Source organism: Triticum dicoccoides, chromosome 5A, assembly GCF_002162155.2.
Source record: "Triticum dicoccoides isolate Atlit2015 ecotype Zavitan chromosome 5A, WEW_v2.0, whole genome shotgun sequence".
In the NCBI taxonomy this organism is placed as follows: Eukaryota; Viridiplantae; Streptophyta; class Magnoliopsida; order Poales; family Poaceae; genus Triticum; species Triticum dicoccoides.
Window position 1 is genome coordinate 499,334,554 of NC_041388.1, and position 11,934 is coordinate 499,346,487.

Genomic DNA, 11,934 nt, shown 5'->3' on the forward strand with positions numbered 1-11,934 from the left:
TCTAGCCCGTAATAGAACATCAAACCCCTGACGAAGGGATCCAGAGTGAGGCCTAGGCCTCAGATGAAGTGGGAGACGAACACGACGTTCTCGTTGGGTTCGGGAGTGGGGACGACCTGCCCTCGAGTAGGCAGCCGATGCGAAACCTCGGCGGTCAGGTATCTGGCCTCCCTCAACTTCTTGATATCCTCTTCCGTAACGGAGGAGGGCATCCATCGGCCTTGAAGGCTGGATCCAGACATGATTGAAGATTCGGAGCACCTGACCTGGGCTTTGGGTGTTAGAACTCGAGGCGGGGGAAGGGTTTGATTGAGCACGAGAGGGAAAAAGCGAAAACCTTGTCCCTTTATAAAGAGGGTGAATATCAAGCGTCCTCACCATGGCCGTTTGGACTTGCCTATAATCTAGGAGTCCTAGACACAGTTGGGTTACCCACGACCGTATTAATGAGAATCCCGTAATTGGGGGAACACGATCTCTGCTTTGACAAGACGTGCCAAGAAACCGCCTCGCGTTATGTGTGGAGCTGGTTGAAGAAAAATGGTTCGAATAAGCACCAGGCTATGGCATGATGTCATGTTGCCAAAACGTGTCAGCAGATTAAGATTTATGGAAATATTATTCTCTATGGTGGTATGTGGAACTTATTTTGCAGGGTCGGACACTATCCTTATATTCAAAATTCTTCCGTGGTGTATTTGGAGGAGGAACCCGCCTTGCAATGCCGAAGACAATACTGCGCGCCGGACTCATCGTCATTGAAAGCCTGGTTCAGGGGCTACTGTGGGAGTCCTGGATTAGGGGGTCTCCCGACAGCCAGACTATATCGATTGGCCGGACTATTAGACTATGAAGATACAGGATTGAAGACTTCGTCTCATGTCCGGATGGGACTCTACTTGGCGTGAAAGGCAAGCTCGGCAATACGGATATGTATATCTCCTCCTTTGTAACCGACCTTGTGTAACCCTAACCTCTCCGGTGTCTATATAAACCGGAGGGTTTTAGTCCGTAGGACAACATACAATCATACCATAGGCTAGCTTCTAGGGTTTAGCCTCTCTGATCTTGTGGTAGATCTACTCTTGTACTACCCATATCATCAATATTGATCAAGCAGGACGTAGGGTTTTACCTCCATCAAGAGGGCCCGAACCTGGGTAAAACATTGTGTCCCCTGCCTCCTGTTACCATCCGGCCTAGACGCACAGTTCGGGACCCCCTACCCGAGATCCGCCGGTTTTGACACCGACAGTGGGCTAGTGACCAACCGCTGCAATGATCTCACCGGTTTGGGCTTGCAAAGGCCTAAGCTTGGGGGAGTTTATCACCACTTCTACATCAAGATGTGGCATTATTTGAATAATATGTAATGAGTTTGTACTTAAGCTCGAGGAACTTCAAAACAATTGTGTTGGTTTGTCCCAATATTTTGCCTTTATTTGCTTTTGCTTTTTATTTTGCCTTTGCAATTTTTTGGTTGCAAGTTAGTTTTCAAAAACCCAAAAACCAAAAAAAGAATAAGCTTTACTTTGCTCTTGTTCTTTATCTTGCCCTTTGGATTTCGTTTGCATTTTGTTTTTAGAGGAGTTGATCAACACCGGACAACGAGGAATGCAAGAATAAGGAAGAGAAGTGTGTAAATTCACAACCGTGAAGGTATGTCCTACGACCCTCGTATTTTGCACTTGAAATACTTAGAGTAGATGTAGTAGTAGTATGTGTGATATGTGCAGATGGGAGTAAATTTTGATAGTTAAGACAAAGGTTTTGTTCTAGTAGCTGAAATAATTTTGTAGCCTTTGCTCTATTTAGTTTAGAAAACCAAGACTTGCCGCGGGACTATTTTCAAATGAAAAAGATATTAACCAAGAATAACTATACAAGAGAAAGTCTTTCAAGACTTGGGGGTTGAGAAAATTATAGTGGAAGTGATGTTTGAATTGCTCAACCCCATGTTGTTAATTTTAATAGACTTGATAGCACTTGTGGATTGAATTGTCTAGAGGAACTTAGTTGAAGGGTGAACGAGATTATGCCAAAAATCTATGTTGTTCTCTACACGGTGCTTCAGCTCCTTGCTGGTGCCATGGCCCGCTACTCTATGCATGTGTACGTGTGTAAATGTGGCTTCCTCACCTTTCTTGATGTTGTGCCGAGGACTCTGCTGGCCAATGAACAATCCACAAAGAGTGATAGCTTGGATTTCGGCTATGAGTTTGTTACCGTATGTAGTGGTAACACTACAAACGCATATTATTCAGCTTTCTCATAAAATAGTGTGTATGTGGTAAATAAAGGGGACTGATCAAAAGAGCTTGAAAGAGACATATATCAAAGGTCCATAGTTCCCAAACATTAAGCCATAGCAAAAATCTATGCATGATCACTTAGTTGGCATAATCCCTTCACGTGACAACCAAAGTTCCAGCAAACGATGGTTGAAATAAAGTGCTTGAGAGCCTTGAGGAGGAAATGATTGTGGGTGTGCTTAAGAGCATCAGAGCATTATATTTTACTACATGCTTTGACTCCCTAACCTATGTCTTATTGGCTCTATCTAAAGAAAACTCTTCCGTGCATTCCTGACAAGCAAGTCTTGTCTAGAATAAATAGAATACAATGTTGTAAAGTTATTTTATCTACTGGATCAAGAACTTTGTGTTGATTATCTTTGCTTTACTAACACTTGCACTATAACCATGCCACCGCTACAGCTATGCTAAGTTTCTAGGTCAAAAAGCGAAGGGCTATCTAGGCGTACCGATTGTAAGTGAACTAAAACCTTCTCGTTATTTGGTTTAAACAACTGAGTACCTTATGATTCGGCTTTCTCTTTATGTTGCTCGAGGACGATCAAGTTTATGCTTGGGGGAGTTGATGAGTGATATTTTTACACTCACTTCACCTTTTTTAAACCAAGATATTTCAATTAAAAAGAGATATTCGCTCCAATATTGGTAGTAATGACTAATGAATGGAAAGGATCCCACAAATCCTCTCTTTGATGTGTTCCCACGGGAAATAGGATAAAAAGGGAAGAAATCACGTGTGGAAATGGAATAGAAGGAGAATGGAGGAAGAAGAAATCAACATGAAGCGTCTGCGCAAAGACAGCACAAAAGACGATGTTCCATATTGGCGCGAGCGCCCATATGAGCGCTCAATTGGCGTGGATTTTGAGGCAGACCGTCCACCTGTACAACTTTTGTTAAAGGGACCACGTCAAAATGTGAATAGGGAGACGAGCACAGAAGGCAGAACCTCTTCATCATCATCTTCATCCACTAACCCTAACCGCCGCCATCTCCATCGCCATAGCCATCTCCACCACCACCATAGTACTCTTCCATCTCATTCATACTTGTAATCGTGCATCTCACAAGGCATCCATAGTAAGCCATATTGCAATCAATTAATCTCAAGATGTGTTCTTCAATGTTTTCTTCCCACGATCTTATCTCTAGTGTGAGTAATTCGGTAAGGTATGGGTTGAGGCATAAGCCTTGCAACCCAAGGTATTTGTTGAGAGGATCAATAAGACTTTGACATAATGTCCCATATGTGTGAAATAATTTTTTTCCATGAAGATGTCTCTTGTCTTGTCCGCAATCTTTATCCCTGCAGGTACCCAGGATCATGGAGATCGAACACCGGTGAGGGTAGGAGCAAGGAGACCATGAAGTGTTATAACGAACACCATGAAGTGTCATATCCTTTAGGGTAAATGAGGTGTAGTCCTTAAACGCCCAAAGCTCTTGCCTGGTTTTATTATCTTAACCATCGAGGCAACCCTGCGCGACAGATATGGCCAGCGGTAGGACAACTGATTCTTGATGCAGGACTCGTGCCGGTCAAGATGTTATTTGGACACATTGCCCACTTTGATCTGTGACAAGCACATCTCGATGGGTGCGCATAAATTAATATCTTATTTGATCCCAGCGTAAATACAAGGTTGTAAGCATAAGATCTCATACCTGTACCTTGTTTTATTGTAAGTGTTTGAATCACTATTTGCTTACTGATCCGGTCAAAAGCTGGATTTGATACTTTGACAAAAGCTTGCTAGAGACCATAGCTTAAAGGGAATCTTCCTCTCGTGGTTTGATAACCCATGCTCATCTTTGGGGAAAGTAGGTGTGGGATACTTTTTTTTATTCCAATACCGGATCAATAAAAGGAGGTATCAACAGTCACCTGTGTCTATTTCTTATCCGTATCATCACAAACCGAGAGCAAATCTGGGTGAGAAATGGGTCTCGAACGGACAGAAACGGGCGCTCGCTTCACTCTCGTCGTCCACTGGCGTCCACCTTGGTCCTACATATCAGCGACCAAGTATGAGCTGACTCTGCCTCCACGATCGTCGCAACCAGGAATGGCGAGGCCACCGGCGCAGGACGCCATCGTGCGCACTAGCGAGGCCACCGGCGCAGGACGCCGCCACACACACCAGCGAGGCCACAGGTGCATGCCTTCCTCTCCCAATTTCCTCTTACGCTGGTCGTGGCCCTCTAAGGAGATGAGGCGTCGTGGCCTGCCGAGGATTCAAGGTTCGACGCCGCCCAAGCAGCACGAGCACCATGGGCGGGGAAGAGCAATAGGAGTAAGGGAAGCGACACCGAAGCGACCCACGCAACCCGGCCAGCCGCGACGCCTGGCAGACGACCTACGCCATTCTCGGCTTCGAGGACACTATCTCCAGCCATCATTGGTGCCAGCCGCGCTCCATTCGACAGGCGGCACTCGGCACGATCCGGAGGAGGGGGTTGTTGGGCCGACAGTCCTCCTGGATGTCCATGGCGACGCCCCTGAACTCCTCCTAGTCGACGCGTAGAAACGTCTCAGACGACGTGACTGATGGTGGCCACGGGTGCGCGACCGTCCTTGGTGGTGCGCGACGGTGTGCACGTGTTCCCCCGCCGCGGCGAGGCGAGCGTAATGGGGCAGGTGCTCGCTGGTGCAGGTGGGTGCTCACGGCGTAGATCCAGCGCATCCCCGCCGTCCCTGCTGGCAGAGGCTTGGCATCTGTCCGTGCACAGCTACTCTCCGTAGTAGCCGGTCTGACGGGGCACCGGGCTTGAGGCTGCGTCCTCCCTGCTTGGCGCACGTCTCGATGGCAACTACAGCACGCCTGGCCGGACGATCATTGGCGGAGCTACAACAAGGCCAAATGGGCCATGGCCCGCCCAGCCCATGTCCAAAACACTAAAGAGTATATGAAAAATTAGGCCTTCTTGAGAGAAAAAATGTGTGTTTCCTTCATGTTGGGCTGGCTCGGCCCGCTCAACAATTTCTGGGTAGCTCCGCCACCGCCGGCAACGATTCACTTCTTGGTTCACGTCTTTCTTGTCCGTTTGAAATGCGTCTTCCGCATTGGGCACATATGTGCTGTCCGGCTGCATCTGCTGTCTGTTTTGACAACTCAAACGGATAAAAAGGACGAAATCGATGTTCGCTTGGGCCGCTGTGTTGAAGTTTGGCCTAATTTTGTTGGAGATGCTTTAGAAATTACCTTTCCTTGGGAAGGAACGAGGATGGCAGGCCTGAACAGAGAGGAAATGCGCACGCGTGAACAAGAAGCGAGAAGCATGTTCCTCCGTGCGTGCACATCCTAAAAAGAAGGGGGCAGCAGGAACACTAACCAGAGGAATGATGACGAGCTGGTCCCAATCCCAATCCCACCCCCTCCCTTCAATCCAACTCCAACTCCTCAGAATCCCATCCTTTCTCGACCAAACATCCCCGCTGATTAGATTAGGTCGCCCCCAGCTCAAAAAAATTGCATCTCTTCTGGGCCAAAGACCCCGTCTGGAGCTGAGAAAAATCCCTTCTTTCGTCGTACATTCACGGCGCTCCGATTGTTTCCCCCCATTCAATCGATTCATTGGTTGCATCTCCGTCGTGGATTTGGATCCCATCTAATCGCAAGCACAGAAACACGTCTTGAATAGCGAGCGATCCACCAAGAACTCCACTACAAGAGTCCCCAATCATTCCTCGCCGCTGCATTTGGCCCACTCCAGGAAATCCCCACTCGGCTCGGCCCCCAAGCCGCACCAGATTACAGCTCACAAGGGCCAGATTTTCAGAGCAGGGCAGGGAAAAGGAGGAAGCAATGACGGAGGTGGCGCTTCTCCGGGGCGCGACCAACCTCGCTTCCCCCGCAAGCCGCGGCCCCTCCTCCTCCCTGCGCTATTTAGCCAATGCCGACAGCGACGTGCTGCAGAGAGGCGGCAGCGGAGAGAGCCCTACAGGATCCGCAGGACGGACTGAGCGAGAGGTACAAGGATCGGAGGAAGAGGAGCGGTGGTCTTTCTTGGCGCTGCTGCTTGCGCTGCTGCGGAAGTCGTTTCTCGGTTGCAGGGAGGAGGGCGACCAAGGCGAAGGTTGTGCGATGGAGATCGGGTGGCCGACGGAGGTGCAGCACGTGGCGCATGTCACCTTTGACAGGTTCCATGGATTCCTGGGGCTGCCCGTCGAGTTCGAACCCGAGGTGCCCCGCCGCGCTCCCAGTGCCAGGTCTGTCTCTGCTTCTCTTTATCAATTCAACCATGTGATTTTGTTCTGAATCCGAGGGCATCTGAGCGATCAGTTTATAATTCCTGTCTGAATTTGGTGTTTTTCCTTCAATGATTTGAATTTGAATTTAACGCCTGCTTCGTATAACTTCTGGAATTAAAATCCTACTAGCTTGAAATGGGGTAGTTACACAAATGTACTACTAGTCTTAAGCAATAAATGGCGCTGTTTGCATATTTGGATTTTATCTGGTGTGATTCTCTCTCTCTTTCTCTACGCCAGTGCTTTTATTTAGCAGAGAGGGAATTCCATTTTCTTTTTTCAGGTGGAATGTTAGTTCCCTGTTTTTGGCGTTTTCAGGTGGAATGTTACACTCTACTCGACTCAATTTTATTTTAGTGCATTATAATTTGAGCCCCTTTTTGTTGGGCAGCCGTAGCCGGATTTATACTGTGGTAGATCAATTATGTGCACAACTTGTTACTTTTGCAACCTCTCCATGTTCTATTAATAATTGGTCAATCATGTCACTAGATGTAATCTTACCTGATAGTGTGAGATTTTCATGTAGCTTCTTACCTCATTAAATCGAAACAAAACATGATAAAAGCATTAAACAAGGCTGTAAATGAACTGTTATTTTTGCTTCTTAATGAGGCTGGTGTAAATGTAATCAGCATAGTTGCTGTAAGACTAGCCACAGTGGGAGTAACTTCAACGGTAACATCGAGTTCAACTCAGCAAATTTGCTTATGTGGCAATGAGTTAATGAGGAGAGAGGTAGTAGTAGTAACTTAGCTAGTTACTACTCCCTCCATTCCAAAATATAGTGCGCCCGCGCTTCCCGAGGTCCAACTTTGACCATAAATTTAACTAACGAGACCAATTGCGGCGGAAGAAAAAATTATATAATTGAAAACTTCTTTCGAATACGAATTCGCTGATATAATTTTTGCTCCCGCCGCAATCGGTCTTGGTAGTTAAATTTACGGTCAAAGTTGAAGCACGTGGATAGAGGAAGCACTACATTGTGGAATGGAGGGAGTATAACATCACATGTCCCAATGCAATATGAGTCTATAACCTAATAAATGAAGCTATGCATGTTACCACACTTATGTTACTACGCACTATGAAGGTAGTAACATAGTCTAGGAATACGTGTATGTTACTAATGTATGTTACTCTCCATTGTGGCTAGTCTAAGTAGAAAACCATTGCCACAGATCTCGAAAACCATTGCCACGGGTGCTTCTTTAGTTAGTACTAAAAGCTTATAGCTAGACAGAGAAAATAAACACAAGTGTTCTAGAATTTTTCAATCTTAATGGTGGCCATTCGGTCTGGCAGCTTCCTTAAATACTACTGATGTGCTTGTATTCCGTTTTCATCCCTTCCTTTTATTTCAGTTCGTTTTTGACTTTCATAAAACTACCAAAATAATTTAATGTTCTTCAGTTCATTTTGAAATTACCAATGTTTTTAATACTGGTTCCAATTTCTTATTTCTAAAGCAGTACTTACATTTTTCAATAGGGAAAAGAACTTACCTGATAAGTTTAAAGTTCACGCTCCCTTATCGCTTCTGTTTGTGCTATGTATTAAATATTTGCTTATGCTTGCTATGAAAGTGCATAGGGGTGCATTGTTTAGTATTTTTTGTTTCAGTCTTTCTAGAATGTCTAGAAAGAATGGAGGAAATGGCTCCATACGCAGTTTCTACTTTATAGGAAGACGGGACCTAGAGTAGTATCTTCAATACAAGATAATGTGGCACAAACACCAATAGGAGCTCGTCCAACCGGAGGATTTATGGTAGTTTATCAATAAAACTGAAGTATATGGTCATGCTCATTCAGCCATAGGAAAAATTCTTGAACGGCCAAATTTCCTGAAAAATTCAGAAAATAGTTTCTCAGATTATCAAATCAGCATATGCAGTGCCTAAATTAGAATAGAATTGTTTGCATCCTTACATTCATGCCATTGTTGCTATAAATTGTTTTGGAACCGTCTAAAATATTGAAATCTGGTTCTTGCATCCTTAACTTTGCAGCATATTTTGTTTACTTTGGTTGTTGCTGTCCTTCAGCTGATTGAAACTTAAAATGCAGCGCAAGTGTCTTTGGAGTTTCAACAGAATCAATGCAGTGTTCGTATGATCCCAGAGGAAACAGTGTTCCGACAATTCTCTTGATGATGCAGAGACGTCTTTATGAACAAGGTGGTCTTCGGGTATGGCCTTTCAGTAATGAGTTTGAGTATTACTTGCTTTTTGTACGTGTTTGTAGCTTTTTTCTGACAAGTAAATATCATCTTGCTTGTAATGTGCAGGCAGAAGGTATTTTTCGTATAAATCCAGAGAATAGCCAGGAGGAGCTTGTGAGAGACCGGTTAAACAGCGGAATCGTGCCGTATGGTATTGATGTCCACTGTTTGTCAGGTCTAATAAAAGTAAGTTTCTTTTTTTCATGTAAGCTATGTGATTCTGTTGAAATCAGTAGTTTCCTAAGCATATGTATAGTAATCAGAGAGTTATTAATGGTTGTGATTATATTCATCGGTGGAAATTTATATCAACACCTATCGGAGAATACAGACGTCCTTTCTGAGTGGAAACTAATCTTTGATTTTTTTCACAAAGATATTGTCACAGGTTTATTGTTTATTCTAAATATACAAGTTGAGCAATCTTCTGTTGCAGAATAAAATCTTGCTTTTGGAACCAGTTATGGCTGCTGTCAACTATGTTGACATTGACTGTTTATTCTCTTGAGCTAGTAAACTTTACTTGCTTGCCGACATATTTGATGACAAAAGGTAGGTCATCATCTCATCTGCTTTCCAATCCTTTCCAGGCATGGTTTAGAGAACTGCCGAGCGGGGTGCTGGACCCTATTCCACCTGAACAGGTGATGCAATGCCAATCTGAAGAGGATTGTGCTCGGGTTGCCAAATGCCTCCCACTAGCTGAAGCGGCCTTACTTGACTGGGCCGTTAATTTGATGGCTGATGTCGTCCAAGAAGAAAAGATAAACAAGATGAATACTCGAAACATTGCTATGGTTTTTGCACCAAATATGACTCAGGTGACAAATCGTCCTAGCAGCAAACTGGCAATATGTTTACTGCTAAATTCTGATAATCATATGGTTAGGAGCTTACTGGTGACAATATCATGCAGATGGCAGATCCTTTGACTGCACTAATGTATGCAGTCCAAGTGATGAATTTTCTCAAGATGCTAATAGAGAAGACCCTGAAGGATAGAGAGGAGTCCAATCTGGACGATGTGTCTTTGCCCCAAAAGGACCCGTCTGATGAAAACGGGCATCATAACCCTGGCTTCGCCGTTGATTCTCACCGTGCGGAAGGATCAAGGCGTCCTTCTTTCTTCAGCGAGGAACCCCTTTTGAACAGCCCTGCACACAGCACCGAAGACAAGCCTAACGAGACCAATCCTACCGGAGGAGACTCTGCACCTTCTGGCCAGATATTGAACACAGTGGGCTCTTGTCGATGGTCCCAACCTCTACCTGCTGCTTCAGCCACCACTGATATTTCCTTGGCTGCAGCACTGAACTCACTGCAAGGCAATGGGAGCCGTAGCCTGAATAGTAGTAGGAGGACAAGGAAGGGCAAGGGGCAGTCCGGAACACCCGCCGTCGCTCCTCCAACCGAGAAAAAATCACGAGGTGCAAGCATCGTGAGCCGGTTAAACTCCACGGTCGAACGGATAGAAGCGTGGAGATGAATGAGCTCAGATGCTACTGTCAACTCTCTTGTGTCGTAGATGACTGACCCGGTGTGTTCCTGCCTATAGGATCGACCGAATTTTGATGTGGTTTTCACTTCCTGTCAGGTCATGATCGTTGTATTCCTTTATTTGATTTGCTTCCACACGTACGCTAACATTTGTATCTTGCTTATCAGTTATACTTCTCACCGTTTTGAGTAAATTAAACACAGGCCGTTGCTTTCCGCTGTACAAAAGTTTGTTGAAAACTCCGAGATTCTCATTGCGTCTTGCATCTTGTTCCGGTGGCTATCTTTCACTCTTATCCACTATGATCAACTGTTAACCCACTATGATCTTTTCAGAAAGAATATGTACACGGTTGCTGATATCATCCTTCCTTTTGATTTCAAAAGTAGGAGTAGATGATATACTTTGGCCACAAAAAGTTCTACAGGTTCAGTTCAGGAATTTATTCCCTGTTAAAGCAATCATAAAATGAATAAATAAATTTGTCTTGGTCTTAACCTTTACCCCCTCTCAGGTGGGCCTGCACCACCGTCACAGCCCACAGAGGCAGTACCAGACTAGTCTTCGCCCACGTCACTCCTGACTAGTGGGTCAATTGTCGCGGTCCACCGGTCAGGGAGCAGGAGCTGGTGAGTAAGGGCCTGTTCGGATCCACTCCATTTCACAACTCTGTTCCGGGATTGGGCGAAGCCGACCTGAACGCTGCAACTCCTTGGAGTCAAGAGAGCGGAGCAAAGCGATCTGTGGATGAAAATCGTAGAGCAAGGAATGAGGTGCTTCACAGACCCCACAGGTGAAGGAGTTCGTCAAATTTACGGTAGACTGCCACCGATAAGTGGCATACCGATTCGTTGGCGTTCTGTCTCTCATGCCTTTTCTATCCTACCACCTCCCCTATGTATGTGTCCCGGGCCAGATCGAGCTTTCGGCCCATCTCATGAACCAGAGCGGAGCGATCAAGCCGAACAGTTTCCTCACTCTCACGATCGATGGAGGAGCCGGAGCTCGCTTGGAGGAGCCGGAGCGTAGGATTTTAGGGAGCTAGTGGATTACCAAACAGGCTCTAAAATGTACACCGTTCCAGAGGAAGTGAAGTTGATCTTATTGATCTCACGTAAAGTCAGATCCTACACTAGTTGCTCCTGAATCTGTCTTTATGTGAAATCATTTTTTAAGATATAAATCAAGTTCGTAAATTCTTAAAAAATAGCAGACATACATCAATATTTGATGTACAACCTTAATAAGTTTTAGGTACTAATTCGACCTACACTTATACACTAGTGGAAAACAGGGCTTTGGTTCGGGCATGGCAAGCCCATTAGTCTCGGTTCAGTCACGAACCGGGACCCATGGGGCATTCGTCCCGGTTCGTGAGCCTAGGGGGTCGGTCGGGGCCTCGTGGGCATTGGTCCCGGTTCGTATGGATCCACTTGTCCTGGTCTTAGGCACGAACCTGAACCAATGGGCCTTGCTCCTGACCCACAACCATTGATCTCGATTCTTAGCTTGAACCGGGACAGAAGGTTGGGGTTTAGTCCCGGTTCCAACCTCGAACCGGGACAAATGATTTGCTTATATATACCCCATCGCCACAGCAGAGCACTTCACAGTGCTCTGTTTTTTCTGGCCAGCGAGGGGAG

The 11,934-nt window shown here is 45.6% G+C and overlaps 1 protein-coding gene across 1 annotated transcript; it reads left to right on the forward strand.

The window, feature by feature from the left end:
• The first annotated feature begins 5,582 nt into the window (after positions 1-5,582).
• On the forward strand, positions 5,583-10,513 carry LOC119302401 (rho GTPase-activating protein 4-like). Its single transcript, XM_037579439.1, has 5 exons — positions 5,583-6,525; positions 8,640-8,760; positions 8,860-8,979; positions 9,384-9,614; positions 9,710-10,513. Exons 1-5 carry the CDS (start codon positions 6,122-6,124, stop codon positions 10,277-10,279), a joined length of 1,446 nt encoding a protein of 481 aa, XP_037435336.1. The 5' UTR covers positions 5,583-6,121; the 3' UTR covers positions 10,280-10,513.
• The last annotated feature ends 1,421 nt before the right edge of the window (positions 10,514-11,934 follow it).